This window comes from Ranitomeya variabilis, chromosome 1 (genome assembly GCF_051348905.1).
Source record: "Ranitomeya variabilis isolate aRanVar5 chromosome 1, aRanVar5.hap1, whole genome shotgun sequence".
NCBI lineage: Eukaryota > Metazoa > Chordata > Amphibia > Anura > Dendrobatidae > Ranitomeya > Ranitomeya variabilis.
In genome coordinates, this window is record NC_135232.1 from 4,854,542 (window position 1) to 4,876,142 (window position 21,601).

A 21,601-nucleotide genomic window follows, 5' to 3' on the forward strand; every position below is an offset into this window, starting at 1 on the left:
TCTGTGTTTGTACTGCACGTGGCCCCTCCTACTGACCCTGATTACAGGAAAGAACACCTCACCGCCGGGACCAGGATTACACAATGTACTCAGTGTGTACTGCATACAGAGGGCAGGGCTAACATCCTCTCACTCACTGTATACAGGGTGGTTGTCAGGGCCGGACTGCCCATCTGGCAATTCTGGCAAATGCCAGAAGGGCCTCTCTGGTCATGGGCTGCCTTGTCTGCTACGTTGTTAACAGAGTCGGTGTTCTCAAGATACCCATACTGTTAAGAGCACAAAGATGCTGACTGTTGTGAATTCTGTTCTTGGGCTCCCTCCGGTGGTTATAAGTGGTAGCGCTGCTGTCTGTCCTTCACAGCAGTTATCAGGTGTGTCCACTCTGGACTGGGCTATTTAGTCTGGCCTCACCCTTTGGTCAGTGCCAGTTGTCCATTGTATTCTGGAGGATTCACATCCCTTCATGGTTTCTCCTGCTTCCTGGTCTTTTCACCAAGATAAGTTCTGCTGGTTTGCAGCCCACATGTTGTGGGCCTCATTGTTCAGTGCATTTCATGTTTTTTCTTGTCCAGCTTAATCTGTGTAAGGATTTATGCAGTCAAGCTGGAATATCTGGAGAGGCAGATATACCCTCCATATCTTTAGTTAGATGTGGAGATTTTTGTATTTTCTGTGGTGGATATTTCCTAGTATTTTAATACTGACCGCATAGTTCTCTGTCCTATCTTTCCTATTTAGCTAGATTGGCCTCCTTTGCTAAATCCTGTTTTCAGCCTGTGTATGTTTTTTCCTCTCCTCTCACAGTCAATATTTGTGGGGGGCTGCCTATCCTTTGGGAATTTTCTCTGAGGCGAGATAGTTTTCCCTTTTCTATCTATAGGGTTAATTAGTCCTCCGGCTGTGTCGAGGTGTCTAGGATCAGTAGGTACATCCCACGGCTACTTCTAGTTGCGGTGTTAAGTTCAGGGTCCGCGGTCAGTACAGATACCACCTTCTCCAGAGTACGTCCAATGCTGCTCCTGGGCCACCAGATCATAACAGCTGACTCCGTCACTTACCCCAGCAGGTCACGGGGATATTATATATATATATATATATATATATATATATATATATATATATATATATATATATATATATATATATATATATATATATATATATATATATGTCTAAGGGTCACTTCATTGGTCGCGGCCTCTGTCTGTCATGGAATCCAAGTCGCTCATTGGTCGCGCCAGCTGCCTGTCATGGCTGCTGCGACCAATCAGTGACGGCCACAGTCCGATTAGTCCCTCCCTACTTCCCTGCAGTCAGTGCCCGGCGCCCACTCCATACTCCCCGCAGTCATGGCTCACACAGGGTTAATGCCAGCAGTAACGGACCGCGTTATACCGCGGGTAACTCACTCCGTTACCGCCGCTATTAACCCTGTGTGACCAAGTTTTTTGCAGCCTATGCAGCGTCAATAGTAAAAACATCTAATGTAAAAAATAATAAAAAAAATAAAAAATCATTATATACTCACCTTCCGCCGTCTTTCCCGCACCTCGTGATGCTCCGGCCGCTCCATGTAAGCGGCACGTTCCGGTGGCAAGGATGATCTGGGAGAAGGACCTTCCATGATGTCACAGTCATGTGACCGCGACGTCATCACAGGTCCTGCGCGAGAAGGACTTGCCATGACGTCACGGTCACGTGACCGTGATTTCATCACACCCTGGGACTGGAAGCTGCCGCCTGCACCCCACAACGCGCCTGCGGAAGATGAGTATATGTTTATTTTTTATTTTTTTAACCTGTGACATACGTGGCTGGGCAACATACTACGTAGCTGGGCAATATACTACGTGGCTGTGCTGTATACTACGTCGCTGTGCAATATACTACGTCGCTGTGCAATATAGTACGTGACTGGGCAATATACTACGTGGCTGGGCAATATACTACGTGGCTGGGCAATATACTACGTGGCTGGGCAATATACTACGTGACTGGGCAATATACTACGTAACTGGGCAATATACTACGTAACTGGGCAATATACTACGTAACTGGGCAATATACAACGTCGCTGGGCAATATACTACGTGGACAAACATATTCTAGAATACCCGATGCATTAGAATCGGGCCACCATCTAGTTAGAAATATTGGTCTTGTAGTAAATCTTCCTTTCCTCCATACAGGGTAATTTTAATAATATATTCCATCTGGTTCATGGGGATGGGGACACATGGGCCTGTAAGATTTCAAATGCCAGGACTGAATTTCAGCCCCAGTCCGTTCCTGGTGGTTGTTAATGCAGGAGGCAGGTCTAAAAATCAGCCTGTATACAGTGTGTGAGGGGTTGTTACACCTGCCTCCTGTACTACCAGCCTGTATACAGTGTGTGAGGGGTTGTTAGACCTGCCCCCTGTACTAACAACCAGCCTGTATACAGTGTGTGAGGGGTTGTTAGACCTGCCCCCTGTACTAACAACCAGCCTGTATACAGTGTGTGAGGGGTTGTTAGATCTGCCCCCTGTACTAACAACCAGCCTGTATACAGTGTGTGAGGGGTTGTTAGATCTGCCCCCTGTACTGACAACCAGCCTGTATACAGTGTGTGAGGGGTTGTTAGACCTGCCCCATGTACTAACAACCAGCCTGTATACAGTGTGAGGGGTTGTTAGACCTGCCCCATGTACTAACAACCAGCCTGTTTACAGCGTGTGAGGGGTTGTTAGACCTTCCCCCTGTACTGACAACCAGCCTGTATACAGCGTGTGAGGGGTTGTTAGACCTGCCCCCTGTACCGACAACCAGCCTGTATACAGCGTGTGAGGGGTTGTTAGACCTGCCCCCTGTACCGACAACCAGCCTGTATACAGCGTGTGAGGGGTTGTTAGACCTGCCCCCTGTACCGACAACCAGCCTGTATACAGCGTGTGAGGGGTTGTTAGACCTGCCCCATGTACTAACAACCAGCCTGTATACAGTGTGAGGGGTTGTTAGACCTGCCCCATGTACTAACAACCAGCCTGTTTACAGCGTGTGAGGGGTTGTTAGACCTTCCCCCTGTACTGACAACCAGCCTGTATATAGCGTGTGAGGGGTTGTTAGACCTGCCCCCTGTACTGACAACCAGCCTGTATACAGCGTGTGAGGGGTTGTTAGACCTGCCCCCTGTACCGACAACCAGCCTGTATACAGCGTGTGAGGGGTTGTTAGACCTGCCCCCTGTACCGACAACCAGTCTGTATACAGCGTGTGAGGGGTTGTTAGACCTGCCCCCTGTACTGACAACCAGCCTGTATACAGTGTGTGAGGGGTTGTTAGACCTGCCCCCTGTACTGACAACCAGCCTGTGTACAGTGTGTGAGGGGTTGTTAGACCTGCCCCCTGTACGAACAACCAGCCTGTATACAGTGTGTGAAGGGTTGTTAGATCTGCCCCCTGTACTAACAACCGGCCTGTATACAGCGTGTGAGGGGTTGTTAGACCTGCCCCCTGTACTAACAACCAGCCTGTATACAGCGTGTGAGGGGTTGTTAGACCTGCCCCCTGTACTGACAACCAGTCTGTATACAGCGTGTGAGGGGTTGTTAGACCTGCCCCCTGTACTGACAACCAGCCTGTATACAGTGTGTGAGGGGTTGTTAGACCTGCCCCCTGTACTGACAACCAGCCTGTATACAGTGTGTGAGGGGTTGTTAGACCTGCCCCCTGTACTGACAACCAGCCTGTATACAGCGTGTGAGGGGTTGTTAGAACTGCCCCCTGTACTAACAACCAGCCTGTATACAGTGTGTGAGGGGTTGTTAGACCTGCCCCCTGTACTGACAACCAGCCTGTATACAGCGTGTGAGGGGTTGTTAGAACTGCCCCCTGTACTAACAATCAGCCTGTATACAGTGAGTGAGGGGTTGTTAGAACTGCCCCCTGTACTAACAACCAGCCTGTATACAGTGTGTGAGGGGTTGTTAGACCTGCCCCCTGTACTAACAACCAGCCTGTATACAGTGTGTGAGGGGGTGTTAGACCTGCCCCCTGTACTAACAACCAGCCTGTATACAGTGTGTGAAGGGTTGTTAGACCTGCCCCCGTACTGATAACCAGCCTGTATACAGTGTGTGAGGGGTTGTTAGACCTGCCCCCTGTACGAACAACCAGCCTGTATACAGTGTGTGAGGGGTTGTTAGACCTGCCCCCTGTACTGACAACCAGCCTGTGTACAGTGTGTGAGGGGTTGTTAGACCTGCCCCCTGTACTGACAACCAGCCTGTATACAGTGTGTGAAGGGTTGTTAGATCTGCCCCCTGTACTAACAACCAGCCTGTATACAGCGTGAAGGGTTGTTAGACCTGCCCCCTGTACTGACAAGCAGCCTGTATACAGTGTGTGAAGGGTTGTTAGACCTGCCCCCTGTACTGACAACCAGCCTGTATACAGTGTGTGAGGGGTTGTTAGACCTGCCCCCTGTACTGACAACCAGCCTGTATACAGTGTGTGAGGGGTTGTTAGATCTGCCCCTTGTACTGACAACCAGCCTGTATACAGTGTGTGAGGGGGTGTTAGACCTGCCCCCTGTACTGATAACCAGCCTGTATACAGTGTGTGAGGGGTTGTTAGACCTGCCCCCTGTAATGACAACCAGCCTGTATATAGTGTGTGAGGGGTTGTTAGACCTGCCCCCTGTACTAACAACCAGCCTGTATACAGCGTGTGAGGGGTTGTTAGATCTGCCCCCTGTACTAACAACCAGCCTGTATACAGCGTGAAGGGTTGTTAGACCTGCCCCCTGTACTGACAAGCAGCCTGTATACAGTGTGTGAAGGGTTGTTAGACCTGCCCCCTGTACTGACAACCAGCCTGTATACAGTGTGTGAGGGGTTGTTAGACCTGCCCCCTGTACTGACAACCAGCCTGTATACAGTGTGTGAGGGGTTGTTACACCTGCCTCCTGTACTACCAGCCTGTATACAGTGTGTGAAGGGTTGTTAGATGTGCCCCTTGTACTGACAACCAGCCTGTATATAGTGTGTGAGGGGGTGTTAGACCTGCCCCCTGTACTGATAACCAGCCTGTATACAGTGTGTGAGGGGTTGTTAGACCTGCCCCCTGTAATGACAACCAGCCTGTATATAGTGTGTGAGGGGTTGTTAGACCTGCCCCCTGTACTAACAACCAGCCTGTATACAGCGTGTGAGGGGTTGTTAGACCTGCCCCCTGTACTGACAACCAGCCTGTATAGAGCGTGAGGGGGTGTTAGATCTGCCCCCTGTACTGACAACCAGCCTGTATACAGTGTGTGAAGGGTTGTTAGACCTGCCCCCTGTACTGACAACCAGCCTGTATACAGTGTGTGAGGGGTTGTTAGATCTGCCCCCTGTACTAACAACCAGCCTGTATACAGTGTGTGAAGGGTTGTTAGATCTGCCCCCTGTACTGACAACCAGTCTGTATACAGCGTGTGAGGGGTTGTTAGACCTGCCCCCTGTACTGATAACCAGCCTGTATACAGTGTGTGAGGGGTTGTTAGACCTGCCCCCTGTACTAACAACCAGCCTGTATACAGCGTGTGAGGGGTTGTTAGACCTGCCCCCTGTACTGACAACCAGCCTGTATAGAGCGTGAGGGGGTGTTAGATCTGCCCCCTGTACTGACAACCAGCCTGTATACAGTGTGTGAAGGGTTGTTAGACCTGCCCCCTGTACTGACAACCAGCCTGTATACAGCGTGTGAGGGGTTGTTAGACCTGCCCCCTGTACTGACAACCAGCCTGTATACAGCGTGTGACAGGGTGGATTGATTTAAATCACGCCGATTTAAATCATGATTTAAATCACGATTTAAATCAAAAGATTTTTTTCTATTTAAATCGGATCGATTTAAATCATGATTTTAATCATGATTTAAATCACTGATTTAAATCAAAAGGTTTTTTTAATATAAATCACGATTAAAATGAGAAGTGAGAGCAGTGCGCATGTGCGCCCATAGTTACACGGACGAAACTAGGGGCAACGATCTAACGCCAGGGTGAGGGGGACCCCAAAGTAAGTAAAAATCTTTTTTGTTTTACTATATGGCAATAGGTAGGTGTTTAAAAGCAGCATGTCTTAATTGTATAAACTATTAATAGCCTCCACATTTTGTTCATACTGCCCCTTTAATTCCACACTTCTAGCTTGGTTTCACTTTTGGTTTAGTTTCTTTTTCCATTCAGTTGACATGCCCAAACTTGTTGGATAGTCAGCATCCTACAGAAACCTCTGGAAGAGCATGGCATTGTGAATGTTACACATATACAGCCTTTATTCTACTGAGTTAAACAACTCAGCTTTATCTCATGATGGAAGAACCTTTGGATGGTAAAATATTTTCCTCAAAAAGCAGTTTATTGAAAAAAATCCGATTTAAATCAAAAAAATCCGATTTAAATCAAAAAAATCCGATTTTTTTGATTTTTAAAAAAAAACATTGATTTTTATCCACCCTGGCGTGTGAGGGGTTGTTAGACCTGCCCCCTGTACTAACAACCAGCCTGTATACAGCGTGTGAGGGGTTGTTAGACCTGCCCCCTGTACTGACAACCAGCCTGTATAGAGCGTGAGGGGGTGTTAGATCTGCCCCCTGTACTGACAACCAGCCTGTATACAGTGTGTGAAGGGTTGTTAGATCTGCCCCCTGTACTAACAACCAGCCTGTATAGAGCGTGAGGGGGTGTTAGATCTGCCCCCTGTACTGACAACCAGCCTGTATACAGTGTGTGAGGGGTTGTTAGACCTGCCCCCTGTACTGATAACCAGCCTGTATACAGCGTGTGAGGGGTTGTTAGACCTGCCCCCTGTACTGACAACCAGCCTGTATAGAGCGTGAGGGGGTGTTAGATCTGCCCCCTGTACTGACAACCAGCCTGTATACAGTGTGTGAAGGGTTGTTAGATCTGCCCCCTGTACTAACAACCAGCCTGTATAGAGCGTGAGGGGGTGTTAGATCTGCCCCCTGTACTGACAAGCAGCCTGTATACAGTGAGTGAGGGGTTGTTAGACCTGTCCCCTGTACTGACAACCAGCCTGTATACAGTGAGTGAGGGGTTGTCAGCCCCGCCCTCAGTTATGACATCACTGTTATAATGACATGCTATTGGACATGCTCACTCATCTCCTGGGCCTCTACTGTATTTGAATAGTCGCAGCACTGAAGCTCTCACCATGATCAGTGCCAACTGGTCATGTTTCCATGATGCTCTGCTAGTATATAACCCTGGGGTGATGAACAGCTCTGCAGCCCCTGTTGTAACAAATGATCAAATCCCTGTGGGACTCATTTTAACCCTGAAACACAATTAGAAAATGAACTTGCACCAGACTTAAGGACGCTGGATTTCAGAACATGAAGAGACAGTCTTGGGACATGAGGATACTGGGCCCCGGGACATTTACAGACCATGTACTGGCACAAGATGTGAGAACGCTGGACCCCGAGACTTTTACAGATCATATACTGGGCCAACACAAGAGGATGTTGGACCACGGAACATATACAAACTATGACCCTAAAAGTGTACAGACCATATAATGATCATACGCGTGAGGACGCTGGAACCCAGGACATAGACAGACGATGTACTGGCCTCAGAGGTGAGGATGACGGACTCTGAACACTTATAGACCATTTGATGGTCATACAAGAGAGAACGCTGGAATCTAGGACATAGACCGACCAAGTACTATCCCTAGATGTGAGGACACTGGACATTTACAGACCATGTACTGACCCTAGATGTGAGGACACTGGACATTTACAGACCATGTACTGACCCTAGATGCGAGGACACTGGACATTTACAGACCATGGACATCTACATAACATGTACTGGCTGTAGACGAGATAACGCTGGACATGTAGAGACCATGTACAGGCCCCAGACGTGTGGTCACTGGACCCCGGGACATGTACATGTACAGACCATTTACTGCAGGAAATCCACCCACAGACCAGGACACAAGAGGTCTAAATAAACAACCAGTCACATTCTGCTTAGACAGAGACAGACAGGTGCTCCCGACACACTGACCACGTTCTCACAGCTCATGGGCAAAGTATGAGGCCATCACTGGCTGCCGGGAAGTGGAGGATGGGGCAGAGAGCTGCCAAAATGTGTCAGTAAATAATGGGAGCTGTGGGCACATTCCTGCACCTCAGAGGTGAAGTCCTCTCTGATAATCAGTCTGGTCTATGCATGCTCAAATGTATACAGATCTTTTCCATTGTTGCTCCATACATATTATTCCACACCCTGCATACATAAGGAACATGTGGAATATTTGCTTGTTGAAGCTGTGACAACCCTGCACTGCCTTGTACAATTTGACATCAGACACAGGTAGTTAGAGGCACATAGATATGGATGTGCTCGTCTTCCTCCACACGTGTCAGTCATGGCTCTCCATGTTCTGCTTACCTACACATGTTTAAGTATCACCAGCTCCACTGGACTGAATGCTCCATGCTAGGTGGCTCATGACCTATGTATCATCCATTGTACCACTATGTAACTACACATGTGAGGACACAAGTTCTGCAGCTAATACAGAGGAAAATACGTGAAAAGGTGGGCTATCTCCATTAGGATGAGGCAAAGCGGATTCACAAGGATATGGAGACACAAGGCCATACCATTGACCATTAAACTTAGATGGAACACAATGAACATCAGTCATGATAACTAAAATATTTAATGGGGAGCTCACTTCTGTTGACCAGAACATCTAGCAGGGACCTCACTTCTGATCAACAGTGTTCAACACACGTAAGGAGGACCTCATTTCTCCTTACCAAAACATCTAGCAGGGATCTCACTTCTCCTGACCAAAACATCTAGCAGGGATCTCACTTCTTCTGACCAAAGCATCAAGCAGGGATCTCACTTCTCCTCCCAAAACATCTAGCAGGGATCTCACTTCTCCTGACCAAAACATCTAGCAGGGATCTCACTTCTCCTGACCAAAACATCTAGCAGGGACCTCACTTCTCCTGACCAAAACATCTAGCAGGGACCTCACTTCTCCTGACCAAAACATCTAGCAGGGATCTCACTTTTCCTGACCAAAACATCTAGCAGGGATCTCACTTCTCCTGACCAAAACATCTAGCAGGAATCTCACTTCTCCTGACCAAAACATCTAGCAGGGACCTCACTTCTCCTGACCAAAACAACTAGCAGGGATCTCACTTCTCCTGACCAAAACATCTAGCAGGGATCTCACTTCTCCTGACCAAAACAACTAGCAGGGATCTCACTTCTCCTGACCAAAACATCTAGCAGGGATCTCACTTCTCCTGACCAAAACATCTAGCAGGGATCTCACTTCTCCTGACCAAAACATCTAGCAGGGATCTCACTTTTCCTGACCAAAACATCTAGCAGGGACCTCACTTCTCCTGACCAAAACATCTAACAGGGATCTCACTTCTCCTGACCAAAACATCTAGCAGGGACCTCACTTCTCCTGACCAAAACAACTAGCAGGGATCTCACTTCTCCTGACCAAAACATCTAGCAGGGATCTCACTTCTCCTGACCAAAACATCTAGCAGGGATCTCACTTCTCCTGACCAAAACATCTAGCAGGGATCTCACTTCTCCTGACCAAAACATCTAGCAGGGACCTCACTTCTCCTGACCAAAACATCTAGCAGGGATCTCATTTCTCCTGACCAAAACATCTAGCAGGGATCTCATTTCTCCTGACCAAAACATCTAGCAGGGACCTCACTTCTCCTGACCAAAACATCTAGCAGGGATCTCATTTCTCCTGACCAAAATATCTAGCAGTTACATCACTTCTCTTGACCAAAACATCTAGAAGGGACCTTACCTCCACTGACCAAAACAACTAGCAGGGACCTTACGTTACCTAACCTAAACAACTAGCAGGGACCTCAATTCTGATGATAACATCTACTGAGGACATCACTTCTCTTGACCAAAAGTTCTATTGCGGTCATCAGTTGTCCTGATGAGAATAACTCCTGATGACCTCACTTCTTCTGACAAGAACAAGTAGCAAGGACCTCACTTTTTCTGACCACAACAGTTATCGATGACCTCACTTCTAACCAGAACATCTAGCAAGAACCTCACTTTTCCTGACAAGGACATCTACATCTACTGTGTACAAGACCATCTACTGAAGTCCTCAGTTTTGCCGATCAGAACATCTAATAAGGACATCACTTCTCTTGACCAGAACATCTACTGAGGACATCACTTCTCCTGCTGAGAACCTCTACTGGGGATGTCACTTCTTCTGAAGAGAACATCTACAGACGACATCACTGCTGACAAGAGCATCGTCTAAACTGACTTAAGAGCAAATTAGTTAAACCGGACATGATATAAACACTGATGCTGCCCCAACTACATGAAGCTTCCGTAAACCCTCAGGCAAAAGTAGAGGTTTTATGCTCAAGTTATTGTCCTGCTATTATCTGTAGAATATCTATTATTATTTACCATTATTATAGCACCATTTATTCCATGGCGCTTTACATGTGAGAAGGGGTATACACAGTAAAAACAAGTACAATAATGTTAAACAATACAAGTCACGACTGGTCCAGGAAGAGAGGACCCTGCCCGCGAGGGTTCACAATCTACAATGGATGGGCGAGGATGCAGTAGGTGAGGTGGTCGTGCAGCGGTTGGCGGATCAGTGGTTACTGCAGGTTGTAGGCTTGTTGGAAGAGGTGGGTCTTCAGGTTCCTTTTGAAGGTTCTGATGGTAGGCGACAGTCTGATATGTTGTGGTAGAGAGTTCCAGAGTAGGGGTGAAGCGCGAGAGAAATCTTGTATGCAATTGTGGGTAGAGGAGAAAAGAGGGGAGTAGAGAAGGAGATTTGTGAGGATCGGAGGTTGTGTGCAGGTAAGTACTGGGAGACGGGGTCACAGATATACGGAGGACACAGGCTGTAGATGGCTTTGTATGTCATAGTTAGGGTTTTGAACTGGAGTCTTTGGGTAATAGGGAGGCAGTGCAGGAATTGACAGAGGGGAGAGGCCAGTGAACAGCGGGGGGACAGGTGGATTAGTCAGACAGCAAAGTTTAGAATAGATTGGAGGAGTGCGAGAGTGTTCAAGGGGAGGCCACAGAGCAGGAGGTTGCTTGCAGTAGTCAAGGCGGGAGATGATGAGGGCATGGACTAGGGTTTTTGCAGATTCTTGGTTGAAGAATGTACGGATCCGGGAAATATTTTTAAGTTGAAGGTGGCAGGAAGTGGAAAGGGCTTGGATATGTGGTTTGAAAGAGAGATCAGTGTCAAGGATTACCCCAAGGTAGCGAGCTTGTGGGAATGGGGAGAGTGGGCAGCCGTCTATTTTAATGGAAAGATCCGCTGGGGGGGGGGGGGGGTTGCGTGAGATGGGGGAAAGATGATGAATTCTGTTTTGTCCATGTTACGTTTTAGAAATCTAGCCGAGAAGAAGGATGAAATAGCAGATAGACATTGAGGGATTCTGGTTAGTAGGGTGGTGATATCTGGTCCAGAGATGTAGATCTGTGTGTCATCAGCATAGAGATGATACTGAAAACTGAGATTCTATGAGCTGTCCCAGGCCAAAGATGTAAATGGAGAAGAGCAGGGGTCCTAGGACTGAACCGTGTGGGACTCCAACAGATAGGGGGCGAGGTGAGGAGGTGGTGTGTGAGTGGGAGACGCTGAATGTCCGGTCAGTTAGGTATGAGATCCAGGATAGGGCCAAGTCTGTGATGCCAAGGGATGAGGGGGTCTGTAGTAATAGGGAATGGTCCACTGTGTCAAAGGCAGCCGACAGGTCCAGGAGGAGGAGGACAGAGTAGTGTCACTTTGCCTTGGCGGTTAATAGGTCATTGGTGACTTTAGTTAGGGCAGTTTCAGTGTAGTGGTGTGACCGGAAGCCAGATAGTAAGCGGTCGAAGAGGGAGCAAGAAGAGAGATGGGAGGACAGTTCAAGATGGACGTGTTGTTCCAGGAGTTTTGAGGCATAGGGGAGAAGTGATATAGGAAGATAGCTTCTATACTCCTTCTACCTGTACTACATGTACTGTAATATGAAATACAATTTACCAGCCACAAATTGATACAATATTTACCAATATATTGACTCTGAGATAGCACTTGGAAAATAGGAGAACCTGAGTCTTCATATATTAAAAAATAGAGTTTATTAATGCAAAAATAGGAGATAAATACTCAATACAAATTCCATAAATGTTACATATGTATGGATAAGAGTGTGATCCTCAAAAGTGCCAAAAATTGAGTAGCCGCAAACCCGGACCCAAATGGTGCAGCACCAAAGATAATAACCTAGTAGGCATGGATATACCGCCACATGATGACAACAGGGAAACAATTATTACTGAGCCATTCACCCACGTATAGTGAAGAAACAAACTGTGGCAATATGAGTGGTCGCTCCCTGGACTGAACCGGAGATATCATCACTATGGGTAATTAACCCCCGACTTATTGTCTTGCTCTGTGTTTTTGGTGAGGCACTTCAGCACAATTTATCCTATGGATATTATAGCCTATTTCAGCCACATGTTGTGATTCAGGATTGCCATATTTTGTTCCTTCACTATACGAGGGTGAATGGCTCAGTAATAATTGTTTCCCTGTTGTCATCATGTGGCGGTATATCCATGCCTACTAGGTTATTTTCTTTGGTGCTGCACCATTTGGGTCCGGGTTTGCGGCTACTGAGTTTTTTGTCACGTTTGAGGACCACACTCTTATCCATACATATGTAACATTTATGTACTGTACTATGTTCTACCATTCTCCATGTGTAGTACATATACAGCGGGTGGCATACACTAGACCTGGTCTTCACCCATCTCTGCTCTCTATCTAACGTCACCACCTCCCCTCTCCCTCTATCCGACCACCATCTGCTCACCTTCTCAACCCTGTCCTCCTCACCGGTCACCCATGTCCAGCTACATGCGCACCCCCGCAGAAACCTTGCACACCTAGACACCCACACACTCTCTTGACTCCATCCTACCACTGGCATCCATATCCTCACTCCACGACACAGACACTGCTTTCTACACTGCCACTCTCCCTTCAGCTATTGACACGGTTGTGCCTCTCGTCCATGGCAGAGTGCGACGTATCAATAGACAACCCTGGCACAATAACACCACTAAAAAGCTCCGGCAAGTGTCCAGGGTTGCAGAGCGGCGTTGGAAGAAAACACACTCGCAAGATGGCTTCACTCTATTCAAACAGGCAACACTCACTTTTAGATCTGCTCTCACCTCTGCTAAATAGGCGACTTCACAACCCTTGTATCTTCCCTATCCTACAACCCCAAACAGTTATTCAACACCTTCAACTCCCTCCTCCGCCCACCACTGCCCCTCCAACCTCCCTCATCTCTGCTGAGGACTTTGCCACACACTTTAAAAATAAGATCGACCAAACAAGGCAAATCTTCATTGTTCAACCACCACAACCCCTTTGCATACCAGACCAATGCCCAAACCCCATAACCTCCCTATCCAACATTACTGAAGGGGGGCTTAATTGTCTCGTCTCCAAATCGCACCTCACCACCTGTGCGCTCGACCCCATCCCATCCCACCTCCTCCCCAACCTCACCACCACACTTATCCCATCCCTAACCCACCTCCTCAACCTATCACTAACTTCTGGCACCTTCTCCTCTGCTTTCAAACATGCCACAATCACGCCTATCCTTAAAAAGTCAACCCTCAATCCAACTGCTATGTCCAGCTGTCACCCAATATCGCTGCTCCCATTCGCTTCCAAACTCCTGGAGCAGCACGTCCACGCTGAACTTTCCTCCCACCTCTCACCTAACTTGTTGTTCAACAATCTACAATCTGGTTTCCGCCCCCATCACTAAACTGAGACTGCCCTGACCAAAATCACTAACGACCTACTTACCGCCAAAGCTAACGGACAATCTACTATAAAATTGTCTAAGGGTCACTTCCATCTTTCTGTCCTTCTGTCTTTCTTTCTGCCACGGATATTCATTGGTCGCGGCCTCTGTCTGTCATGTAATCCAAGTCGCTGATTGGTCGTGGCAAAACAGCCACGACCAATCAGCAACGGGCACAGTCCGGCGGAAAAATGGCCGCTTCTTCCTCCCCGCAGTCAGTGCCCGCTCTGTACTCCTCTCCAGTCAGCGCTCACACAGGGTTAATGGCAGCGTTGACCGCGGTGTAATGCACTCGGTTAACGCTGCTATTAACCCTGTGTGACCAACTTTTTACTATTCATGCTGCCTATGCAGCATGAATAGTAAAACGATCTAATGTTAAAAATAATTAAAAAAAATAAAAAATAAAAAATAGTTACATACTCACCCTCCTTTGGCCCCCGGATCAACAACAGGCCTTTCCCGCTCGCGCCGCTCCGGTAACCGGTTCATGCTGCGATCTCGCGAGACCACAATGCACTCTTCAGACCGGAGCGCGATGAGCATCGGTAACCGATCCGGGCGCCAACGGAGGGTGAGTATATAACTATTTTTTATTTTAATTCTTTTTTTTAACAGGGATATGGTGCATACTACGTGACTGGCCAATATACTACGTGGCTCTGTGCTGTATACTATGTGACTGGGCAATATACTATGTGATTGGGCAATATACTATGTGGCTGGCCAATATACTACGTGCCTGGGCAATATACCATGTGGCTGGGCAATATACTACGTGACTGGCCAATATAGTACGTGGCTGCCCAATATACTACGTGGCTGCCCAATATAGTACGTGGCTGGGCAATATACTACGTGGCTGGGCAATATACTACGTGGCTGGGCAATATACTACATCACTGGGCAATATACTACGTGGCTGGGCAATATACTACGTCGCTGGGCAATATACTACGTCGCTGGGCAATATACTACGTCGCTGGGCAATATACTACGGGGCTGGGCAATAGCATATTCTAGAATACCCGATGCATTAGAATCGGGCCACCATCTAGTACTTTATACTCCTCCTTCTAGACCTGTCCTCTGCTTTCGACACAGTTGACCACTGCCTCCTACTACAGATCCTCACCTCCTTGGCATCAAAGACCTCACCCTATCCTGGATCTCCTCATACCTTTCCAACCGCACATTCAGCGTCTCCCACTCCTACACTACCTCCTCATCCCACCCTCTCTCTGTTGGAGTCCCCCAAGGCTCTGTTCTAGGACCCCTACTCTTCTCAATCTATACACTTGGCCTGGGACAACTCAAAGTCCCATGGATTCCAGTACCACCTTTATGCTGATGACACTCAGATCTACCTCTCTGGCCCAGACGTCACCTCTCTGCTGTCCAGAATCCCGGAGTGTCTATCAGCCATATCCTCCTTCTTCTCTCACTTGCTCAAACTCAATGTGGACAAATCTGAACTCAAAATCTTTCCTCCATCCCACAAATCTTCCTTACCTGACCTATTTATCGCAATTAACGACATCACGCTCTCCCCCGTACCAGAAGTCCATTACCTCGGCGTAACCCTAGACTCTGCCCTGTCCTTCAAACCGAACATCCAAGCTCTTTCCACCTCCTGTCGCCTCCAGCTCAAAAATATCTCCAGAATCCGTCCTTTCCTCAACTCTCAATCTACTAAAATGCTTGTGCATGCCCTCATCATCTCCTGCCTTGACTACTGCAACAGCCTCCTCTGTAGCCTCCCTGCTAACACCCTTGCACCTCTCCAGTCCATCCTTTACTCTGCTGCCTGACTAATCCATCTCTCTCCTCGCTACTCCTCCGCTTCCCCCCTCTGCAAATCTCTTCACTGGCTCCCATTTCCTCAGCGTATCCAGTTCAAATTACTAATACTGACCTTCAATGGAATCCATAACCTGTCTCCTCCATATATCTCTGAAATAATCTCCCGATATCTTCCCTCACGCAGTCTCCGGTCCTCCCAAGACCTCCTTCTCTCCTCCACACTTATTCGCTCCTCATCCAGCCGCCTCCAAGACTTCTCCAGAATATCCCCCATCCTCTGGAATTCTTTGCTCCAACACGTCAGTCTATCAACCACATTCGGATCCTTCAGACCAGAGGAGCTTAAACTCTATAGATACAGGAGGAGGAGTCCTGAATACAGGAGCTTACACTCGATAGATACAGGAGGAGAAGGAGTCCTGGCCACAGGAGCTTACACTATAGATACAAGAGGAGGAGGAGTCCTGAATACAGGAGCTTACACTGTATAGATACTGGAGGAGGAGTCTTGACCACAGGAGCTTACACTGTATAGATACTGGAGGAGGAGTCTTGACCACAGGAGCTTACACTGTATAGATACAGGAGGAGGAGGAGTCCTGAATACACGAGCTTATACTCTATAGATACAGGAGGAGAAAGAGTCCTGACCAGAGGAGCTTATACTCTATAGATACAGGAGGAGGAGTCCTGACCACAAGAGCTTACACTCTATAGATACAGGAGGAGGAGGAGGAGTCCTGACCAGAGGAGCTTATACTCTATAGATACAGGAGGAGGAGTCCTGACCACAAGAGCTTACACTCTATAGATACAGGAGGAGTCCTGACCACAGGAGCTTACACTCTATAGATACTGGAGGAGGAGTCCTGACCACAGGAGCTTACACTCTATAGATACAGGAGGAGGAGGAGTCCTGACCAGAGGAGCTTACACTCTATAGATACAGGAGGAGGAGGAGTCCTGACCACTGGAGCTTACACTCTATAGATACAGGAGGAGGAGGAGTCCTGACCACAGGAGCTTACACTCTATAGATATAGGAGGAGGAGGAGGAGTCCTGACCACAGGAGCTTACACTCTATAGATACAGGAGGAGGAGGAGTCCTGACCACTGGAGCTTACACTCTATAGATACAGGAGGAGGAGGAGTCCTGACCACTGGAGCTTACACTCTATAGATACAGGAGGAGGAGGAGTCCTGACTACAGGAGCTTACACTCTATAGATATAGGAGGAGGAGGAGGAGTCCTGACCACAGGAGCTTACACTCTATAGATACAGGAGGAGGAGGAGTCCTGACCACAGGAGCTTACACTCTATAGATACAGGAGGAGGAGGAGTCCTGACCACTGGAGCTTACACTCTATAGATACAGGAGGAGTCCTGACCACAGGAGCTTACACTCTATAGATACAGGAGGAGGAGGAGTCCTGACCACAGGAGCTTACACTCTATAGATACAGGAGGAGTCCTGACCACAGGAGCTTACTCTCTATAGACACAGGAGGAGGAGGAGTCCTGACCAGAGGAGCTTACACTCTATAGATACTGGAGGAGGAGTCCTGACCACAGGAGCTTACACTCTATAGATACTGGAGGAGGAGTCCTGACCACAGGAGCTTACACTCTATAGATACTGGAGGAGGAGTCCTGACCACAGGAGCTTACACTCTATAGATACAGGAGGAGGAGTCCTGACCACTGGAGCTTACACTCTATAGAAACAGGAGGAGGAGTCCTGACCACAGGAGCTTACACTCTATAGATACAGGAGGAGGAGGAGTCCTGACTACAGGAGCTTACACTCTATAGATATAGGAGGAGTCCTGACCACAGGAGCTTACACTCTATAGATACAGGAGGAGGAGGAGTCATGACCACAGGAGCTTACAATCTATAAATACAGGAGGAGGAGGAGTCCTGACCACAGGAGCTTACACTCTATAGATACAGGAGGAGGAGGAGTCCTGACTACAGGAGCTTACACTCTATAGATACAGGAGGAGGAGGAGTCCTGACCACAGGAGCTTACACTCTATAGATACAGGAGGAGGAGGAGTCCTGAACACAGGAGCTTACACTCTATAGATACTGGAGGAGGAGTCCTGAACACAGGAGCTTACACTCTATAGATACTGGAGGAGGAGGAGTCCTGACCACTGGAGCTTACACTCTATAGAAACAGGAGGAGTCCTGACCACTGGAGCTTACACTCTATAGAAACAGGAGGAGGAGTCCTGACCACAGGAGCTTACACTCTATAGATACAGGAGGAGGAGGAGTCCTGACTACAGGAGCTTACACTCTATAGATATAGGAGGAGGAGGAGGAGTCCTGACCACAGGAGCTTACACTCTATAGATACTGGAGGAGGAGTCCTGACCACAGGAGCTTACACTCTATAGATACAGGAGGAGGAGGAGTCATGACCACAGGATCTAACAATCTATAGATACAGGAGGAGGAGGAGTCCTGACCACTGGAGCTTACACTCTATAGATACAGGAGGAGTCCTGACCACTGGAGCTTACACTCTATAGAAACAGGAGGAGGAGTCCTGAACACAGGAGCTTATACTCTATAGATACAGGAGGAGGAGTCCTGACCACAAGAGCTTACACTCTATAGATACAGGAGGAGTCCTGACCACAGGAGCTTACTCTCTATAGATACAGGAGGAGGAGGAGTCCTGACCACAAGAGCTTACACTCTATAGTTACAGGAGGAGTCCTGACCACAGGAGCTTACACTCTATAGATACTGGAGGAGGAGTCCTGACCACAGGAGCTTACACTCTATAGAAACAGGAGGAGTCCTGACCACAGGAGCTTACACTCTATAGATACAGGAGGAGGAGGAGTCCTGACCACAGGAGCTTACACTCTATAGATACTGGAGGAGGAGTCCTGACCACAGGAGCTTACACTCTATAGAAACAGGAGGAGTCCTGACCACTGGAGCTTACACTCTATAGATACTGGAGGAGGAGTCCTGACCACAGGAGCTTACACTCTATAGATACAGGAGGAGGAGTCCTGACCACTGGAGCTTACACTCTATAGATACAGGAGGAGGAGTCCTGACCACTGGAGCTTACACTCTATAGAAACAGGAGGAGTCCTGACCACTGGAGCTTACACTCTATAGAAACAGGAGGAGGAGTCCTGACCACAGGAGCTTACACTCTATAGATACAGGAGGAGGAGGAGTCCTGACTACAGGAGCTTACACTCTATAGATATAGGAGGAGGAGGAGGAGTCCTGACCACAGGAGCTTACACTCTATAGATACTGGAGGAGGAGTCCTGACCACAGGAGCTTACACTCTATAGATACAGGAGGAGGAGGAGTCCTGACCACTGGAGCTTACACTCTATAGATACAGGAGGAGGAGGAGTCATGACCACAGGATCTAACAATCTATAGATACAGGAGGAGGAGGAGTCCTGACCACAGGAGCTTACACTCTATAGATACAGGAGGAGTCCTGACCACAGGAGCTTACACTCTATAGATACAGGAGGAGGAGGAGTCCTGGCCACAGGAACTTACACTCTATAGATACAGGAGGAGGAGTCCTGACCACAAGAGCTTACACTCAATAGATACAGGAGGAGGAGTCCTGACCACAGGAGCTTACACTCTATAGATACAGGAGGAGGAGGAGTCCTGAGCACAGGAGCTTACACTCTATAGATACAGGAGGAGGAGGAGTCCTGAGCACAGGAGCTTACACTCTATAGATACAGGAGGAGTCCTAACCACAGGAGCTTACACTCTATAGATACAGGAGGAGTCCTGAGCACAGGAGCTTACACTCTATAGATACAGGAGGAGGAGGAGTCCTGAGCACAGGAGCTTACACTCTATAGATACAGGAGGAGTCCTAACCACAGGAGCTTACACTCTATAGATACAGGAGGAGTCCTGAGCACAGGAGCTTACACTCTATAGATACAGGAGGAGGAAGAGTCTTGAGCACAGGAGCTTACACTCTATAGATACAGGAGGAGGAGGAGTCCTGAGCACAGGAGCTTACACTCTATAGATACAGAAGAAGTCATCATGACCACAAGAGTCTACACTCAATGAGAAGTAGCATGACCTGCCATTGACCATGCACGGTTTTCAGTGTAAACCACACATTTCCATGACCACTAGTTATAATCTTTTCAACACTGAGATAAAGCTGTAGCTCACGACGTCACCTGAGAGAGAACTTACCGCGACCATTACTCTGAATAAACTGTATGACACTGGTCACGTCATCGTCCTCCGGATACATCTGGTATCGCACGGTTAGATTGTTAAACTCCTTGTCCAAAGCCAAGAAGACCCCCTCGATGATGAAGTAATGTGGCCGGTCATCCTTCTTTACATCATGGTAAACAAGGGCAGCTCGGGAGCTCCAGTTGAAATGGTCGTGTAGATGGGAGACAAACTCTCCGAGTTTGTTCGCCGTCGGCCCAGTCCTCACCGTCGTGTTGTAGTAATTATCATCTGATTTAAATCCATAGGCTAAAGCCCCCGAAGTTATCAGGGGGAGGCGCCAGTGAGCAGCAAAGCGGGCAACAGAGGCGGCCGGGTATACGCATCCTGGACCAAACAGCACATCTGGGTTGTGGTAGAGCTTCAGGTCAACAGCCTTCAGAGGAGCCACATATTCCGAGCAGGCCCCGTCCAGTTCAGAGTTGGCAAACACGGTTTTGATGTTGTACCCGGGCAGCAGCTGAAGTTCATTCTGGGCTTGTTCCACCGCCATGCGCAGCGCAGGAGACACTCGGGGCCATGACCAGGCATAACGCAGGTTGGTCTCCGGTAGAACCACAGCCAACGTCAATGTGTGGTTCTTTGAGGAGTTCTGATATGTGGACCGTATAAAAAAGGAGAGGAAAAAAAAGAAGAGAAGGGTAGCCAGAGTGGCCAGTCTCAGAGCAGGGTGGCACTCCAACATGGGAATCATAGGATCAGGGACCAGGTCGTCTCTTTTTCAGGAGAACACACGTCTCCCACTCACGTATGTACATGGGCCATAACCTTCACACCCAAAGGGTAGCGTCAGCCTGGGCTTCCCCTGGCCAGACAGGACTACAGAACACAGCTATCCCAGAGCATAAGACAACTCTCCTCCTACTCCACAACCCCCAATCCCTCACCTCTCATCCAGATGTCATACCACAAGCCCAGGGAGAGAGAAGGTCCATGGAGAGGGGCACGACTCCCCCTGCAGGAACTCAGCTGGTACAACAGCTGGGAGCTGCGCCCTGTAACGTTATCTGTAGCTTCGTAATAGCCTAAAAACAGATCTCTAAGCTCTATATGTTGTTACTGGAATCTGGAGGGAGGCATGCGCTCATCGGCTCCATGGAGAGGGCAGGACGTCGGACCCTATAGACTGTGTAGGTGCTGGGTCAGGTCTCTGGTGACACCCAGCGATGCCATCATCCATGTGTTGCCATCTGTCACCGGAGAGATCCCAGCTATTAGATGGGCCTTGAAAACATTGTGCTGGAAGGATTCCGAAATATTTACAGACAGACGACGCTCGATCCTACAAATGTGGAAAGGAGCAGACGTCAAGAGAAGATGGGACGATAACAGATAATGGCGCGGTCCCATAATGTCCCTTCCCAAAAACTGAGGGTGAGGAGCAGCAAATGGAGGAGGAAGACGACCGGGCGGCTGCAGATCGTGACCAATAACAAGAAACGGGAGATAGATACGACCGACCTGCTCCTTCATCCTTCCTGGAGATCGGACGTTCAACTTTATCGCTCCATAATCTAAATCGTAGGGAATGGAATCATGTATATATATATATATACAGTATATACACATAGTGACA

General features: G+C 48.3%; 1 protein-coding gene across 2 annotated transcripts in view; it reads right to left on the reverse strand.

The window, feature by feature from the left end:
* NPR2 (natriuretic peptide receptor 2) overlaps positions 1–20,883 on the reverse strand; it is a 227,265-nt gene extending 206,382 nt beyond the window's left edge. Inside the window, exon 1 of one of the 2 annotated variants that reach the window (XM_077281261.1) lies at positions 19,981–20,883. In XM_077281261.1, coding sequence (XP_077137376.1) covers positions 19,981–20,719 — 739 coding nt within the window. In that variant the 5' untranslated portion in view covers positions 20,720–20,883. The remainder of the gene's footprint in view (positions 1–19,980) is intronic. The other variant, XM_077281262.1, reaches the window with a different exon arrangement.
* Between the last annotated feature and the right edge of the window lie 718 nt (positions 20,884–21,601).